The 19,882-nt window shown below is 36.4% G+C and overlaps 1 protein-coding gene across 1 annotated transcript in view; it reads left to right on the forward strand.

Moving 5' to 3' along the window:
• The window catches only part of hpse2 (heparanase 2), a 105,443-nt gene that overhangs the window by 25,999 nt on the left and 59,562 nt on the right, over positions 1 to 19,882 (forward strand). Inside the window, exons 4-5 of the mRNA XM_048205579.1 lie at positions 13,867 to 14,040; positions 19,084 to 19,255. Coding sequence (XP_048061536.1) covers positions 13,867 to 14,040; positions 19,084 to 19,255 — 346 coding nt within the window. The remainder of the gene's footprint in view (positions 1 to 13,866; positions 14,041 to 19,083; positions 19,256 to 19,882) is intronic.

A 19,882-nucleotide genomic window follows, 5' to 3' on the forward strand; every position in this document is an offset into this window, starting at 1 on the left:
AAACTCTCCATTACGCTGTGCTTTGTTTACAAAGCAATATAAGTCAAATTCTCCGAACAAACATATAATTCTCAGACGCGATCCATGACGCCATGAAAAACATACCATTTACTTGTTCTTCATGCTGATATCCTTCTCAAGTCTCTACAGAAATGAACAAACAAGCAAACATTACTTCAATCTTCCATTTGTCCTGTTGTCGACAGACTCAAACTCATGGTTAAGTCAGAAAGTGAATGGGCATCTGTATACTTTATCCACTGTAGGCAGAGTTCTATAATGGGTTCTATTTGATTTTGATGCGACGAAACATCCAGTGTAGGCAAGTATCAGCCATTAAGTGACTGAATGCCGTTGGGTGGGCCCTGTGGTGTGATGATAAATAACTATTCGCTGATGTCTTGCTCTGAAGCAAGCATATGCAAATGTATTTGCCCGTGTGACGTAACAAATCCTACAATATCCAAACAAGCCATTTTTAGAGCTTGATTAAATAAATGCTTTGTTTATAATGAGGAGGATGTTTTAAGCTATGAAACCTCTTAAGACCTCTTATATGTCAAAAGATCCAGACAAATGTCATGACACCTTTAAGCATCAGATATGTCGTGATTTGTTTCTGCCATAAGATTGCAGAAAATGTGATGCAGTTTTTCATCAAAAGCAGTTGTAGTTGTTGCCAGTGGCTCATCAATGCTCACCTCATAATTTCTATGCAGAGATTCAATGTTAGACAGATCTTCACATGTCTCCGTTCTTATCGTGTCTCCCTCACACCTCAAACAAATGCAAATCTCTTCAAACCTTTCAGCTGATGACATATTAGGTATGCTGGCAGATGATGAACATTCTGTCTTTGATGAAGATCTGTTAATATGAATTATGCTGCTGCCTATAAGTCATGTCAGGATGAAACACTCTACCAAAAGTTTGGGATCAACAAGATTTTTTTGTACTTTTATTTTACTTTTCAGTTAGGATGCATTAACTTGATAAAGCTAAAGACACTGTAATGTTACAAAAGATTTCTATTTCAAATAAATTGTGTTCTTTTTAACTTTCCATTTATCAAAGAATCATGAAAAGAATAATTTTTTTAAGAAAAGAAATTAAACAGCACAACTGTTTTCAACATTAATAATAAGAAGCAGCAAATCAGGATATTAGAATGATTTCTGAAGGATCATGTGACACTGAAGACTGGAGTAATGATGCTGAAAATTCAGCTTTGCCATCATAGGAATACATTACATTTTAAAATGGAACAGAATTTATTTTTATTTATTTTTTTCAAATTGTAATATTATTCCACAACATTACTGTTTTTCTGTAATCTTGATCAAATAAATGCAACCTTGGTGAGCATAACATACTTTAAATGATATTCCATATCTCACAGACCCAAACTATACAGTATATATTGTATATATGACTTTCAAGTTCATAAGTACAAACTCCCCAGGAGGACTTGAAAGCAGTAGAAGTATTTCACATCAGAGAAAAAAAAAAAACTCATTGTGAAAGATTCAAATTGGAAGACAAGATATTTACATTTTTTAGGTTTCAGCTTATGATTCTTATCGCAGGTCTGATTTCATGTCACAATAATGCATTTCAGCAGTAATACTTGAAGGACATGTTTAGAAACTCTTGGTTCAGTCTCTTGGTCAACTTTGCCCCCACAAGTGGTTTTGGTTTGAATTTGGATCTTATATAAGACATTTTAAAGCGGTTGATGTAATTTGGCACACACGCTCGTCTTTGAATTCATCAAATGCAGCTCCAATCAGTCCTGCGCCCAGGACTGTTGACACTAGCAGGAAATCAAAGTCCAGCGCGGCAGTCCTGCGCTGCCCGAACCATGTGCTTGTGCATGAGGCAGCCTCACGGGGAAGATTAATTAGTGTACACAAACGTGTGTGGATGTTTATACACCAGAGTGTGTTCTGAGATGTTAACATATCAGTCAGCTCTTGCTCTCCTTCACTGCCAGCCACATGGCCAGACACATGTACACATACACGCACAGACATGTATATACTCACGCATGTATGTATGTGTACGCTCCCAAACAGAGCCACATAAAATAATGCGGCCTTCTGTGCGCAGGTTACATCGGTGGATACTTATTAATGCACGATAACAACTAACCAAACGAAAATACAGACATAAAGCACAGAGATAAATACACACGCAGTCCAAGCTAGCCATACTGAATTATAAACAGGTGTCTTCATAGTTTGCATTCTTCCCAAACACAAAAGTGGTTTGACCTGAGCGGTTTTGAGTGTGTATCGAGCCCTATCAAACCAGGGTCCCAGTGTAATTCTGTATTTATAAACACGAGTGCACTTGGGTTTGTGTGACACATACCGTGTGCTACAGACTACCACAGGCATAGCCGAAATATTGAAACCATATTTTCACCCCTTTTCCTGGCACTTATTTTGAAGGGAAGCCTGTCGTACATCACGGGAACACTTTGATGGGGGTCTCTGAAATGCCTCAAACCGATCCCTCCTAACACTGATGTGGTGGAATAACAGCAAGCTTGTGTGTGGCTGAAAAATTGAATGGAAAGCGAGTTCAGAAGCCATTCATTACGATTTAACAGGATATTACTCGTTGTTTAACGTTTTAGTTACTTAGAAGGTCGCTCTTGTAATGGTTTAAAACTACTCTAACTATTGCACGTTGTGATGTGTTGTTTTCTTTTGCTAGAAATGAGTGTTGATGAAGGGTCAGTATCCGTCCTCTTCAGAAACAGAGGATTTGTCCGGCATCCGTAGTCATTAGTCATAATTAGCCCTGGTTATTTTTCCACTGCAATTGAACGATTAAACTTGAAATTGCTTTAAAGAGAGCTGGGAATTAAAATAGGCTAAATAATAGCATTAACTTCCAATGACTGGAAAGCTTTCTCACACAGTCTATGCACAGTTTAGCAACACATGTCATGTGAAACTAATAATATAACTTCTTTCTTTTTTTGTATGAAGAAATGTAAGTGGTGTTTTGCTGTGCAAATTTGTTGCCATGATGCTAGTATATTGTTTGTGGTTGCCAGGCTGTTGCTATGCAGTTTCTAAGGGTACTTTAACATGACAACGATGTACTAAAAACTGAAAAGTTTTTTTCCAAAAACAATTAAAAACACTGTATTATGCTGCTAGGCCAGTAGTTGGCGATGTCACCTAGTAAAGAAAAACTACACGCCTATAGACCTTATGTAGCCCTGCCCCTTTTCATCGCTGCGCTCGTTGCCTTTTGTCTTCCGGTTTGTATTTCCACAGCAATCTTACGTATTTATGAATAAACTGCTCGTTTTAAAATCTTCTCCTTCTACTGACATTTGTTAAGACATCTGCTTTAAACATTACAATGCTCATGAAAACTTTAATTAACTCTACAACAAGGAAATCCACTTCACCAGCTAAATATTCTTTGACAGTGATGCCATAGAAATATACAGGGCTACCGTGAAAACGGAAGTTCAAAGACAATATTATAAAGATGGCGTCATGCTTGTTTTTCTGGCGCGTAAGGTCTATAGACTGAACACGTAATACGTAATACGCATGCACGTGACATCATCGTTTTTACAAATTTGTCTTTCTGTAGATTCCACAGAGACAGTAACTGTAAAACCATTTTCAAAATGCTCCCAAAACGCAGTTGTCGTCTATATGTACAGCTAAAATGCATAAAAAGTTTTCCGTTTTTTGTTAAAAATGGTGTCGCCAAAGTGTTTTTTTTTGTTTGTTTGTTTTTAAAAAGCTTATTGCTAGGGTGTTCTGACTGGTAGCTATATCAAAGACTATAGAATAACACAAGACGCGTCACTCGTATAGTTTTGAATGGGAGAAAGTCCCGCCTTCTAAATAAGAGCCAATTGGTAAAGTCATTGCATCACTGCAGTGGCTGTTAGAAGCTCCGGTTCCTATAGAAACAGTCAGATACGCACCTCCGAAATAAGACACAAAAGACGTGTTTAGGTCTGCGCATGTGCATTAGCTTGATCCAGCCTGAGAAATACCGTTTTATTGTCATGATTTGAGCGTTTAGAAACAAAATTAATGAGACAGTTGTTGTCGGATTTCATTGGTGATTTCAAATATGAAATGTAATTGAAAGCTTGGCAAATAGCTTTGGAGAATTTGATGTTTCTCTATTCAAAAAGATAAGAGCTAGGAGATCTGGTCGGCGAATGAAATGACTTGTCTTAAAGGGATTTTGGCCATATGGCTTTACTAGGTGGTTTGAATTCACAACTTTTTAAGTCTGAATTTAAAATTCAAAACCTTTTTGTTCACTTCCATGTTTCATATTTTTGAAGCGGATATCAGTACCCTAAATGCGTCACCACCATACACAATTAAAATGAAGTACGTGTTTATTGAATTAAAGTATTTTTTTTCTTCTTTTTTTATAGTTTGCTTTGTTGTGATTTGTAGGAAAAAGTGTATGATGCATATACCTTATAGAGTCTCTAGATTTTGTAGACATAAATTTTAATAGGCTAATGATAAGATCAACTCGCTCTTAAGAAAAATGTTTTTATAAGACAGTATACACTCTCTTGTCGCCACCTACTGACTTAAGGATGTAATGTATGAAGTATCACTGAACGAAACAGTGAACTAATCTGAACAAATTTTGGGGTGAACGTCCTATTCATTCTAGTGAATTCAGGCAGCTTAATGTAAATGAACAGATTAAAAACCGATTAATCGATTTGAGTTCTTGTTCTTTGTTTTCAATTTTTTGTAAATTAGGGGGTTTGGGTTGTAAACCTTTCATTCGTTTTTTTATGTCAGCAAAGTATGACTTTCATTTAATTATAGTTGGGTAATAATCATTTGTTATTATTTTCTTAAGTATTGCTGTTGTTAAAAGTGTATTTACTACTGTAGGCCTATATGTACATTGTCATTTGTTTAAAATTTTAGATAGATGTAACTAACTTTATTATACCCACCTAACGAATCTTTTAGTTAAGTTGTTCTTGTTATCTGCAGTGTTGGGGAAAGTTACTTTTAAAAGTAATGCATTACAATATTGTGTTACTCCCTAAAAAAGTAACTAATTGCATTACATAGTTACTTTTTATGAAAAGTAATGTTACTTACATTACTTTTGCGTTACTTTTTCTCGCCTGGGCTGGGCTTGCTTGTTTATTGTATATATAATAACAACAAAAAAGTTGTATTTTTGGCAAATGTTAAGGCTCTTTCACACCAAAAGTGAAATGAATAAGCCTCAGGCTGAAGGAAATGCATATTTATGCTTGTATAGTAGAGGGTGCAGCTCAAACAAACGTTTCAGCTGTGCTGCCTTTCTGGAATAGAAAAAGATACAGAAGAAGGACGTTCAACACTCTTATTTCTAAATCTAATCTAAAGTAATTTTTGCTTATTAGTATTATTGAATTAGATCATTGAAGGTCAGCAGCAAAGACATTGGTTAATAAAGTGAGATTAAATATATAAAGTATATTTGTGTAATTTAATATAGTTAATTATTACATGTTTGTGTAAAATTATGAGATTGCATTTCATTGTTTTTATTAATTTTGAGGAATACTGAATGTTCTTGTGCAAGTGAGATGAGTAAATGTATGCTCTAGATTAGAACTACAATATCTATCATGTTTACACAGCACACACAACGCCTCTGCACTTTATTTCTCTCAACATGGGGACAGGAGAGCTGTCAGTCAATAAATGGGAAAAAAGTTAGAGTAACTTAGATATTTTTGTTGTAAAATTAAAAAGTAATGTGTTACTTTACTAGTTACTTGAAAAAGTAATCTGATTACGAGTAACGAGTAACTTGTAATGCGTTACCCCCAACACTGGTTAACTGTAATCAAAATCCACATTGATAAATTAGTTTGCATTGCTCTTTTTGGCACATCTCACTTAAAAACAGCTTAATCATTTGCTCTGAAGTGTTCAGTAGTGTACAAGTGTACATTTCCTTTGTTTAGGTGTAATATGAGCCCACATGACTTCTCCACTGTCCTTTTGATATGAACGCTGAAGAATGCATCCCATGTAATTAATGTAATTGCATCCCATGTAATGGGATTCTGCGAGAGGGGCTTGCATGCAATTAGAATTGATTACATGGTGAGGAATGCGAACAGTATGAACATGTGGCGTATGATTATAAAAGCAAACTGGCCTTTTTTTAAATTCATTTTAAGAAATAAATCTATTTAAATATAGACCACATATAGTTTGGCTTTAATCATACAGGGGGGTCCAAACGTCTGATGCTACATTGCAAAATCAAAATATAATTTCAATTAGAAAAATACAAAATAAATGCATTTTCAAAAGGGGTTTTAGGATTTTGGACCTCTCTGTAAATCTTTTTCACACTTCTGGAATAAGATGCAAAAAGGAGTTTACTTCTCTAAGTTGTTTACTCCTTTTTAAAACAAACAGTGTCTGTATAAGAGCACATAGACATGGATTTAGAGATGTTTTCCTGGTATGGAAGTGCTTTGATCTCTGTTTTTTTCTTTTTTGGAATTTGGGTGTACATGTCCTGATAGTTGATGTAGGTAATCACGTGTCATAAATGGAAATAAGCTGGCTCAGAAATGAGCCGTAGCGCTCTGGTGCAGTCCAGCTTGTTATGGGAGTCTTATGTCTGTGATCAGATAGCTACCCTGACAATATCCAGACCCCTTTCTGTTTCCATTACATTGGGAGAGGGGGGATCCGGCACTTTAGTTCTACTCATTGGGTTCAGCATTTGCTGAACTTGCTACAAAAGTTCAGACAGTCGACTCCAAGAGAGTTCAAAGGCACCTTTTTTTTTTTTTAATACATCTGTGCATTCATACTTATAGTTGTTGCACTTTAGCTAAAGTTATCGAAGAGCTTATTGGTGCCTATTTTACACTGCACATGAAAGCAGTGTAAGTAGTGCATATTTATTTTGGCACCCATATTAACAAACTACAAAATTCACACAGTGCTGTGTAGCAGAGGTGCACAGGGTAGGTGTGAGTAGATTTTTTATGCTGATAAAGTGTACTTGTCACTAACTTGCATAAATATATGAAAAAATTCATATAAATAGCATGTAAAATGGACCTTCCTGAAACTCTCCTTTGGATTCACAACTGATTCATATTGTCTCCCAAAGGAAGAACTGATTCTAAACTTCTGAAATGGGTCATTAGCTATTTCAGTCTGATTTCTGTAACAAATGTGCATACTGCCAGCCTCTGGTTGTCAGGAACTGTCTGTCTTTTGTTCATTTAGTTTTCATTATCATTAACTTTGTTTGTTTAGTTTCATGTCCTGCTGTCTTTGTTCTAGTTTCCTGCTCTGTTTAGTTACTATGGCAATTCATCTGATCATCACACCTGTTAGTCTTTTAGTTCGTTACCAGTGTGTACTTAAGTTGTTTCCTCAGTTCAGTAGCTCATCTGAATGAATTGAATCCGCAAATTGGATCATTTGCTTCTTCAAAGCTCATCCCAGAGTTGCTGTCATATCAACAGGTCAGTAAGCTTAAACCTGCTTGGGAGCAGGCTTATTTCATGTAAACAGGATTAGAGTGCATTTTTTTAAGCAGAATTATATTAAGTGAGGTGCGAAGAACTGGCCACCGAGCACGTGACAGAGGAAATACTAGTAGAGTTTCAGGGAATAGAGGAGTTCCCCGCCCGCAACCTCGCCGCAGTGAGTGAATTTGTGCTGGACTGGGAGATAGATATGTTGGTCCCACCTACCCTCCCTCTTCTATCTCCACCTCTAGTTCCAACCCTGTCGTTGTCGTCTCCTGTCTGTTCCGTTGTTCACCCTCTACTTCCTCACTGCGTTGAGAACTCACCTTGGGCATTCCAATCATGAACCAGGCTGGGGGATTCCCTGGCTCCTCCTCTGGCCGCAGTCCCTGCCACTCCACCTCTGCCCGTCGCCCTAACTCCTCCAACGTCACTCCTCCCTCCCTTGGCTCTACCATCAACCATCGGGCCCATGACGTCAATGGGCTCCCTTAACCTGCAGGCTCTGCCTGGGTGAGACATCACCGGCCTTTTGCCACAGACTTGCGCGCCTGTCGTTATGCTCCGGCTCTCCACCCAGATCTCCAGTTCCACCTCGGGGGGTCTTTGTGGCAGCTCTGTCATGGCCTCCAAAGCATGCGGTTTCATACAGATCCATCAACCCTGTGCCCAGGACTCTTCCCTCCTGCAACATCGCCATGGGGCACTATCTGGATGGGCTTCTGGAATTCACCCTGTCATTTATCATCACATCCTTGGCTTCCACCGCCTCCTGTTCCTTCTTGGTCTCTCCTGCCTACCAGCCCTCCTTCTACCAGTCCTTTGCCTGCTCCTCGTCTGCCTCCATAACCGCCTCCTCTCCCTTACCACGGCGCGAGGCCATGCCTTCTTGGGGGTAGTTGTAGCTGAGACTGGAAGAGTTTGGTTCATGTTTTCGATATGTTGAGAAGACACTGTTTTCTGCACTGCTAAAGCAATTTTTGCACATTGCATGTACTCGGGCTCGAATTGATATGGTATCAGATACCATTGTTACTGTTCGTATCACTGTGTATCAAGTGCTGAGGAAGCCTCCGGTGCTGAAATTCAGATATGGTCATATGCGTTTTGTTTTCAACTGTAAGTGGCAGACCAATCACAATGCACTGGTCCATATGACTAATCAGAACAGAGTTTGCTCTCGGAAAGGTGGGGTTTAGAGAGACTGAAACTTTGAACAAACCATTTTCAGACTCTTTGAGAAATTAGCTGGTGTATATTATGAGAATATTAAAGTGTTTTTTGACATTAGATGCATGTACTGTAAGCCTATTGTAGGACACCTCAAAAACAAAATTAGGAACATTTATATTACATCATGGGGGCACTTTAATGAATCATATTCTAATCATTTGTAAATAGGGTGCACATGCATGCTCATTCACAGTTAGCATAATTTTCATCTATTAATTACAACTGTACAACTGAATTACATGTAAATACATTTAGCATTTAAAATCCAATTCTAATTTAAAAAAATGTCTCTATGTGGTCATGGGAGTTTAGCTCTTTGTGCAAGTAAAATCATAAACATGTAAGTATTTTATTTACATTACTAATTTATTCTTATTGCAATTTACTGATAAAATATGAATGAATTACAGGTGCCAAGCTAACCTGTGAGAGGAACTTCAACGTTGTCCAAATTCAACAACATTATTTTTCAGACATTTGTCTTCATTTAATTTTATCAGTGATAAGGAGAAAAACAGAGAGGATGAGAGAGCCAGAAAAAGTGAGGGATAAAGAAAGAGCAAAAGAGCTGATGTCTCTGGAAATACTTGAGTTCTCTGTAGTTCTTTATCTATCCAGAGCTCTAGGGAGCGTTTGGCTCAGCATGCTGCTTACACACTAATTACCTTATTACTGTAGCTCAGCAATAAGGAACTGATCAAACTAGCTGCTTTTAGGAAAACTAGCTGTTCTATCAATAAGATTTAACCCTTACAGAAAAAAAGTAAACCACTGAACAGTAGTAACTGTGTGAGAAGGGTAACATGATCTGTCTTTCTTTCTTTCTTTCTTTCTTTCTTTCTTTCTTTCTTTCTTTCTTTCTTTCTTTCTTTCTTTCTTTCTTTCTTTCTTTCTTTCTTTCTTTCAATCTATCTGTCTGTCTATTATCTATCTGTCTGTCTGTCATTCTATCGTTCTATCTTTTCATCGTTTTATCTTATTTAACTTATTTACTTCTTGTTTACAGAACTGCACAACAGATTTTATGCTGATATTTAGAACAACGAAAATGTTGCTTGTGTGATACTGGTTAATAATATTTAAAATATTCCCAAATTAGGCATGCGTTTACAAATTATCAAAGCACATTTAGCAGCACATAGAACCTGAGCTGGTTCTCTACCTGATCCAGAGTGCAGTGAAGAGGGAAATTGTAGGTTACCTGAGGAACAACATTACATCTGGATCTGTTTCCGCCTCTGCCCTGACAGCACAGTCTGCACAGTTTTCCATCCACCTGTCTTTGATATACTGTTTTAATAACCTTGCACGACTCACAGTGCTAAAGACTACACAACAAGCAGAACTCCCACATATATATATATATATATATATATATATATATATATATATATATATATATATATATATATATATATATATATATATATAATATATGCTCAGCGTAAATGAGTACAACCCCTTTAAACAATTTTAAACAATATCTCACAAAAAAAAATTCTAATGTTTACAAAACTAAGTTTAATATAACATCTTTTTAACTTATAACATTAAAGTAAGGTTAATAATATAACTTGGAGAACAAAATTTTCAGTTTTACTCAAATTAGGGTGATGCAAAAATGAGTACACCCCACTGAAAGTCTCTGGAGCAAAGCTAAATTTTAGACTACAAATGTCTAATTTAACAAGAATTCAACCACAGGTGAGTCTAATTATTCATTACACAGGTGTCCAGCAGACAGTTGACTATAAAAGGGTGTTAAAACCCCTTCCCATTTCATGCTGTCAGCAATGGCACCACATCGAAGAGAAATGTCACAAGACCTGAGAAAGAAAATACGGAAGTTAACACCTCAACAGGAGTGTCTTCTGATGCGTCTTCACTGCAGTTATCTAAAGAAGTAGAAAGCCAAACTGGGTGACTATTTTCCCGTGATACAATATGGCCTACACTGCAGAGGAATGGCATGCATGGGTGCCATCCACGAAAGAAGCCTCTCCTAAAGCCCAGGCACAAAAAAGCCTGCCTAGAGTTTGCCAGGACCCATGCTGACAAAGATGAAGACTACTGGGACTCTATACTCTGGAGTGATGAGACCAAGATAATTGTTTTTAGAACTGATGGCTTCAAAACTATGGCGTCGCAAAGGTGAGGAATACAAGGAAAAATTCATGGTGCCTACAGTGAAACATGGTGGTGTCAGTGTCCTTATGTGGGGCTGCATGAGTGCTGCTGGTGTCGGGGAGCTGCATTTCATTGATGGCATCATGAATTCACAGATGTACTGCTCTATACTGAAAGAGAAGATGCTGCCATCACTCCGTGCCCTTGATCGTCGTGCACTTTTCCATCATGACAATGATACTAAACACACATCTAAGGCCACTGTTGGATTTCTGAAGAAGAACAGGGTGAAAGTGATTCAGTGGCTCCTGATCTGAACCCAATCAAACACCTATGGGGAATTCTGAAGAGACAAGTTGAGCATCACTCTCCATCTATCATCCAGTCTCTAAAAGAGGTCATTCTTGAAGAATGGAAAAAGATAGATGTCGCAAAATGTCACCAACTTGTTCATTCCATGCCTAGAAGCCTTGGTGCTGTCATTAAAAATCATGGAGGCCATACAAAGTACTAGATGTAGTAGTTTTTGTTGTGGGGTGTACTCATTTTTACATCACCCTAATTTGAGTAAAACTGAAAAATGTGTAATCTAAGTTATATTATTAACCTTACTTTCATGTTATAAGTTAAACAGATGTTATATTAAACTTAGTCTTGTCAACATTTTGGAAATTGTTTTTGTGTTAATATGTTACTTTTCAGAGGGGTTGTACTCATTTATGCTGAGCAATGTATATATATATATATATATATATATATATATATATATATATATATATATAATATATGTATGTATATGTGCTGTATAAAGGCCTTTTAATTCTAGTAAACAAGTCCATATAACTGCATTTGTTTGATGTCTGAAAGCCTGCTAAGTAAGAGTAATAAAAAGTCTGTCATTGGTGTTTTCACTGCCTGTTTGAATTAAGCATAATCTTGACCTCATTATGGTAATATTTTAACGAGTCTGTAATTGGAACATTTCCCTGCTGCTTTAAAGTGCTGATTTAAAAGACCAGCTTTTATAGTTTGGTACCCAGGGAAGCTGTGTGTTGGATCTTTTTACAAGACTTTGTATGTCCGTCCATGTGATTAGAATATTTACGTAGGCTATTTACGAACCGACACTTTGCCGTTGGTGGTGATGTTTCAAATTGTGATGAAAGCTATAAAGATGACTACACAATTAAACTGAAGTTTAGCAGTCACGCCAGTGTGCATTTCTGCCTTTAAATTACCAGCCATGCTGACTTATTTTCTGCCTGTTGTATTCTTGTGACGCTGTTATTCTTTTCTCTGAGGATTCACATCTACCCAAAAATCCTGATGAGAGGAATATAACTTCTGCCCATGTTGCAGTCAAAGAATAGAATAAATGTAATCTCTGAACAGATGTAATGGCAACTAAGTGTTCCTAATGCTAAGACTACCTTATGGTGTTAGCTGTTTGTACCTATGTCAGGAAAGAATCTGCAGACTTACTGATTTTGGATTTAACTACACTCTTATTGGTAACTCAAAGTGTAATCAAATAAACAGACAGAAAGGGTGTGGGAACTTGAATGATAGAACTTTGAAATTGTTCTAGTTGATTCAACATTGAAATCAAGCAAAGGAATGGTTACCAACTTAAAATACCTATCCACTTATTATATGACCCCTAGCACAAAATCTCTCATCACTGACAAGATGGGGCTCCCTGTGCGTCTCTCTTGGTTTCATCTGCTTCTTTTTAAACTCAGGAAATGAAGTCAAAGGGTACTGAAATATTTGCGTTTATTTTTGCCGCTCTTAACAGATAGAATTTCCAAACATTAGCCAACGGCTGTCCATTAGCAAAATCAGAATTATTATGTCTGTCTGGCAGATTTAAAAATTGAATACATTATTTAATGCATTTCTGTTTTTTATTTCCTGTATTTCACTCTGTTTGCATGTTATGTTTGCTTATGCTCTGAGCAGCAAAAGAGCAAGTTTTCCCAAATTCAGTCATGAGTTTCCTTTGAGTTTTAAAGTATATTTTAAAAAGTTCAAATTTAGGTTTTCATGCTTTTTAATTCAATTGTTTTTATTTTACTACAATAATAATAATAATAATAATAATATCAGTAGTAATTAATAATAAGAATAGTGGTAGTAGTAGTTATATTCTTTCTTTTTTTTCAGTTGTGAAATATTAAAGCAATATAATAAAGTGTAACAATAGAAATTTCTATAGTCAGAATACAATAGTCCAGTCATTCTCAACTGGTTTGGCAATGGGACCCACATTTTCCTATGGTCATTAAGCTGCGACCCAAATTTTTAGGAATTTGAACAAAGTATTTATATTTCAAAACTGGTTGACACACACACAAGCACTGTTCCACTTTACTTAAACATGAATTGTACATGAACAAAAACACATGGACACTGACCCTAATGAATAGAATGAACATCATATGGTACCTGCATGCAAATCCTTCCCATACCAGCTACTCAGTCTCTTGGTACTTTTTGGTAATTTCATGACTTGAAATTTGTGTGCACAATTGAAGTGTGCATGACCATGAGTAGAGCATATCTGACCTGACATGAAAGTTTGTTTTTCTGAGATGAGAGACTTTTTATTTCGTAACAAGTTACATATAGCCTGACAACATCTCATCTGACAACAGATAATGAAACAGGATAATTCTTTTTTTCCTCAGGCACTCATTACTTAAACTGCATCTGCAACAGCTTTCACGCATGTCTTTCAAAATAAAAGTCTTGCATTAGTAAATCATTAAGAATTCGGGGTATTTTTGTTTGTTTGTTTGTTGTTGTTGTTTCTTTGACTACCCCCTCAAAACAGCCTTGCAACCCACTGGTTGCAAAACCCTGCAATAGAACAAGGGAATTTTAACATTTAAAAGAACTAAAATGTTAAATGGTTATTATGATAAAAAAAAAAAATGCAAGTATCAATGTTACAGCTTTGTCTGGCTTTTTCCCAGCCAGGTCTTTAGACAAACTCTACAACTTTGCCGACTGCGCGGGACTGCACCTGATCTTTGGGCTGAATGCCTTGCACAGAAACCCTGACAACTCATGGAACGCCTCCAGTGCTCTGAGTTTGCTCAAATACAGCGCCGGCAAAAAATACAACATCTCCTGGGAGCTCGGCAATGGTGAGTCCTCTCTAGTGCAGATTCAAAAATGATCTTTAGAGTTATCTTTGACATGTTGTCATTCTGTGACATGGAATGATATACATCATTCATGCACCTCACGAAAGAAAAAAGAAAGCATCCATCAGTGATTATTGTGGGAGTTGCAGGTTCGAACCTTGCAATGTGGAATTCTTGAGCAAGACACTAAAAGTGGTAAAAATCAAGTTTTTAAGTTTGTTTATATATGTCTGTGGTGTTTTTAATATGCTTTAAGGAAAACCATGTGCAAATTCATCAGTCAGCACCATTGCTGAGTAGATTCTCCTTAAAACTTCAGTGAACCAAAGACCAAAGAAGTTTGAAAACGCCCCTGTTTCCTCCTGTCACAAACATGTAACCAATCCCGTCAACATGCATCAAGGATGCTGATTTTCAGAAGGCAGCTGTATGACTCTGAGATGGTTTGTGTAACATTAGCAATACATTATTAGCTGTTTGATGACGTAGTCTGTTAAGCCAAAGGCTAATCATATCATGTACCAGGCATTATGTGTCTGTCGATACAGCGATACATAAAAAGCATTACCATTCTGATACAGCGACTTGTAGCCTGTATAATTTGCTCTTCTTCTTCTGAATCAGTTTCTGGTTTAAACTGAATTAAATCAATATTTCCACTTGCCATTGTGTCGTGTTTACTGAAGTTGACTCAGTGGATCAGGTAGTTCGAGATGGTGTGATTGAGTGGAGGCGGGGACTAATTTGCATATTCATGGATTCCACGTATAGCCTGTGAAATTGAAGCAAGGGTGTAGAGTTACATTCAAGCTATTTTAAGGCATGAAGAAATTTTCACAGGAAAAAATGTTTAAATATGTAATTTTGATTATCAAAGATGAGTTTTAAAGGATACAATATTGACTGCAGGAGGGAGTTTAACTCAAGTTCAAATTTGACAACTTGACAAATTGCTTTTGTTTCTCTTTTGTAAGTCGCATTTGGAAAAGGCTTTAAGGTAAATTTGATTCTAAAAGTTTTTGTTTTTAGGTTTTGTGAAACATTTTCTAAAGGGTTTATCTCAAAATAGATTCAGAACATATGTTTTGCCGTTGAGATGACTGGAAAAAGGTGTCCCACTTGAATTCACCCTTATGGATTTCATAAATCTTTGTACATTCACACAGGATCAGCTCTTAAGTTTGTAGAAAATGATAAGGAAGGTGTGTACTACATTTATACATTACTGTCACAGTAAGTGACCAATCGTGATAAGCATTTTGCTTAGATAATTATATATGCTGGAATCATTAAACATGATGGGATTAATTGGAGAAATTAAATTAATTAAACTAAAACAAGCAAAATAAAGCATGAAACAATTTGTAAAACTTTATTTGTCCTTGTCCTGTGTCTCTTTCTGTCCTTGGTCTCTCTCGAAATGATCGCACAAAAACGTTTGAGGAAAAAAATGCTACATTTGGGAGAAGGCCCATAAATCCATACTCAACAAGCATCTTTTCTTTTTCTGCTGTCCTCTCATTGACCACCATCCACTTGAGACCCTTGAAGTGCTTGATGTACAACGGCACACAGGCTGGGAAAGTGTCAGCTGGATAAGCTGAGGATATTTTATAGAAGCAGTCTTTACCGGTACAATATTGTGCAGTCTGGAAAAATTACTGACATGGCCAATTCAAGAAGCTCTGGTCATTATTACATACCCCACCTCTTCATATAAAACTAATCCTGTTCGAATAGGGCTTATGTCAGGAGATAAATTCACAAAGCAGAATCCAAAAGGACACCTGGTGACTTTGTAATCTGCTCTAAGCACTCATTCATCTTTTGTTCTGTGCCGGACATGCTGCAAATTGCCCCGTTCATGAGGCTCTTGTATCAAATTTCTCTCTATAAACATCAAAACAATAATAATGGTCTTATATAATTATGATCTTATGATGATAATAGGTTCCTATCATAACATATATATATATATATATATATATATATATATATATATATATATATATATATATATATATATATATTGACAGCATGTGCAGCTTGTAGTATTGCACACTTAGCATTTTCCATACTAAACACTAAACCTATAAAAATACCAGAGACTGCCATATATTGTTTTAATCATTTGTTTATTGGCTACAATTTGCATGTGTCAAAACATTACTAGCTGTCGGCATAGAAAAACTACAGGCGTGCAGCAGATTGCTGCTTTTGCTCTTAGATTGTCATACGAGACCGAAGGAAGCAGAACGCTCACAGAGAGCAATCTGTCTGCTCATACTGAATGTGAAATTCATACAAAAATTAATTATATAATACCATAATTTAATATCTGTCATGCAATACTGGATTACAATCTGGATTAGCGCTGAATCTTTCCATTTAACTAATTCTAATAAAAGCGTGTTATTACTGGAACAGCCATTTGGATGTTTGTCTTTCTGGCTTCAACTGTAACAATAACCATGTCCGAAGAAAAGCTGTTAGGGATAACTTGCTAAATCAGATTTTGTGACGCTGTTAATTCAAAAACAAACACTTTCAAGCAAACAAAGAGTGCAAATGAAACAAAGGGAAATATTTTCAGCTGTGGGTGGATGTTTATTGAGTGGGTTGTGCCAGCGTGACACAAAGTTTTGATGTACGGGCACTGTGATGATTTATTTCAGGACTGTATTTCATGAATGTGTTATTTGTGCTTTTTCTAAATGATAGGATCTGGATAATATTTTAATGGATAATAATAATGTCTCATATTTTCCACTGGCCTCGGCCTGGCCCGGTACTGTATTGACACAACAGCTCAGCATTTCTGTGTTTCTCTCCCTACACAAACACACACTCACACAGGCTGTGATGTTTATAAAGTTCGCCACTTGACTTCTGTAACGTCCTCGCTGTGATTTCAAGTGTGCACCTCCCACAAGTGTTGCCTTGTTTAAATAGTTTACAAAGTGCTGACCACAATATAGGTCGTAATTCAAAGGCAGTTTGAATGTTCACTTGCGATTGGGTGTCAGCTTGCATCAAAAGTCTTAAAGGGATAGTTCACCCAAAAATGCAGTTTTTGCTTGCCACAATTGTCAAGCTCCAAAGACAAAAATCAAAATATATACACTACCTTTCAAAAGTTTGGGGTCAGTAAGTTTTAAATAATAATAATAATACTAATTAGCAAGAATACATTTAATTGATCAAATGAAATGTTACATTAAAATTCAAATGAATGCTGATCTTTTGAAATTTATAAAGAGAAAGTTGAAAGAATCCTGAAAAAATGGAGCACAGTTTCTACAAAAATATTAAGCAGCACAAGTGTTGTCAACATTGATAATGTTAAAATGTTTCTTGAGCATCAGATCAGAATGATTTTTGAAGGATCATGTGACACTGAAGACTGAAGTAATGATGCTGAAAATTCAGCTTTACCATCACAGGAATAAATTACATTTTAAAATACAAACCCGATTCCAAACAAGTTGCGTGAATAAAAACAGAATGCAATGATGTGGAAGTTTCAAATTTCAATATTTTATTCAGAATACAACATAGATGACATATCAAATTTTAAAATCAAGTTTAAACTGAGAAAATGTATCATTTTAAGGGAAAAATAAATTGATTTTAAATTTCATGGCATCAACACATCTCAAAAAAGTTGGGACAAGGCCATGTTTACCACTGTGTGGCATCCCCTCTTCTTTTTATAACAGTCTGCAAACGTCTGGAGACTGAGGAGACAAGTTGCTCAAGTTTAGGAATAGGAATGTTGCCCCATTCTTGTTTAATACAGGCTTCTAGTTGTTCAACTGTCTTAGGTCTTCTTTGTCGCATCTTCCTCTATATGATGTGCCAAATGTTTTCTATGGGTGAAAGATCTGGACTGCAGGCTGGCCATTTCAGTACCCGGATCCTTCTTCTACGCAGCCATGATGTTGTAATTGATGCAGTATGTGGTCTGGCATTGTATTTTCCAACATGACAAGGTCTTCCCTGAAAGAGATGACATCTGGATGGGAGCATATGTTGTTCTAGAACTTATATATACCTTTCAGCATTGATGGTGCCTTTCCAGATGTGTAAGCTGCCCATGCCACATGCACTCATGCAACCCCATACCATCAGAGATGCAGGCTTCTGAACTGAGCGCTGATAACAACTTGGGTTGTCCTTGTCCTCTTTAGTCCGGATGACATGGCGTCCCAGTTTTTTTGATGCAGTGCCGTCTAAGGGCCAGAAGATCACAGGCATCCAGTATGGTTTTCCGGCCTTGACCCTTACGCACAGAGATTGTTCCAGATTCTCTGAATCTTTGGATGATATTATGCAGTGTAGATGATGATAACTTCAAACTCTTTGCAGTTTTTCTCTGAGAAACTTCTTTCTGATATTGCTCCAGTATTTTTCGCCACAGCATTGGGGGAATTGGTGATCCTCTGCCCATCTTGACTTCTGAGAGACACTACCACTCTGAGAGGCTCTTTTTATACCCAATCATGTTGCCAATTGACCTAATAAGTTGCAAATTGGTCCTCCAGCTCTTCCTTATATGTACATTTAACTTTTCCGGCTTCTTATTGTTACCTGTCCCAACTTTTTTGGAATGTGTAGCTCTCATGAAATCCAAAATGAGCCAATATTTGGCATGACATTTCAAAATGTCTCACTTTCAACATTTGATATGTTATCTATATTCTATTGTGAATAAATATAAGTTTATGAGATTTGTAAATTATTGCATTCCTTTTTTATTCACAATTTGTACAGTGTCCCAACTTTTTTGGAATCGGGTTTGTATATATATATAAAAAAAAAGTTCTTTTAAATTGTAATAATATTTCATAATATTAAAATTGTTTATTGATTGATTGATTGATTGATTGATTGGTTGTATTTTTGATCAAATAAATGCAGTGGTGAAAACAAGAGACTTTCACTGAAACACTGAATTTTCACTGAAAATTTCCCTTTTAAATGAATTCATCCTTAGTAAACCAGAGTCTCATCATGTATTTTTTCTTTTATTTCCCCGCACAGAGCCGAACAGTTACCGCACAATGGCTGCTCGTTCAGTCAACAGCTCTCGTCTGGCTCAGGATTACACTCTTCTGAGGACGTTACTGCAGTCGGTGCGTTTCTACAGCCGAGCTAACCTCTATGGGCCAAACATCGGCCGTCCTCGTAAAAACGCAATCCTGTTACTAGATGGGTGAGTATCACTGTCATTTGTTTAGAAATATTGTTGCCTCCCTGCATGCACTTATTTATATGTTTGACATATGTGAAGAGTGATAAGTTATAAACCAAATCTGTTCGTGCGGAACTGTGAAGGACACTCCACAGGTTTTGAGGATAGGATATTTTGGCTGTTTTGATGATGCTGTCAGATACCAATAATAGTATTATACTTACTACATTTGAACATATTACTAAATATGAAATTTTGAGTGCATACATCAACTTTCAGTAGATGTATGCATTTACACTCTTTCTCATCTGGAAGAATGGATTAAAAAAATATAAACTACTGTTTAAAAGTTTGGGGTCAGTTTAAAAAAGGATGCATGAAATTGATCAAACGTGAAGGTAAAGACATCTTACATAGATATCTGTTGTCAAATAAATGCTGTTCTTTACTTTCTATTCATCAAAGAATCCTTAAAAAATGTATCACAAAAATATTAAGCAGAACTGTTTTCAGCATTGATAATAATATATAAAAAAATATTCAGCAGCAAATCAGCATATTAGAATGATTTATGAATGATCATGTGATACTGAAGACTGGACACTGAAGACATTTTAAAATTTGAAAATGATAGAATTTTTTTTTAGC

Source organism: Megalobrama amblycephala, linkage group LG10 (assembly GCF_018812025.1).
Source record: "Megalobrama amblycephala isolate DHTTF-2021 linkage group LG10, ASM1881202v1, whole genome shotgun sequence".
NCBI lineage: Eukaryota > Metazoa > Chordata > Actinopteri > Cypriniformes > Xenocyprididae > Megalobrama > Megalobrama amblycephala.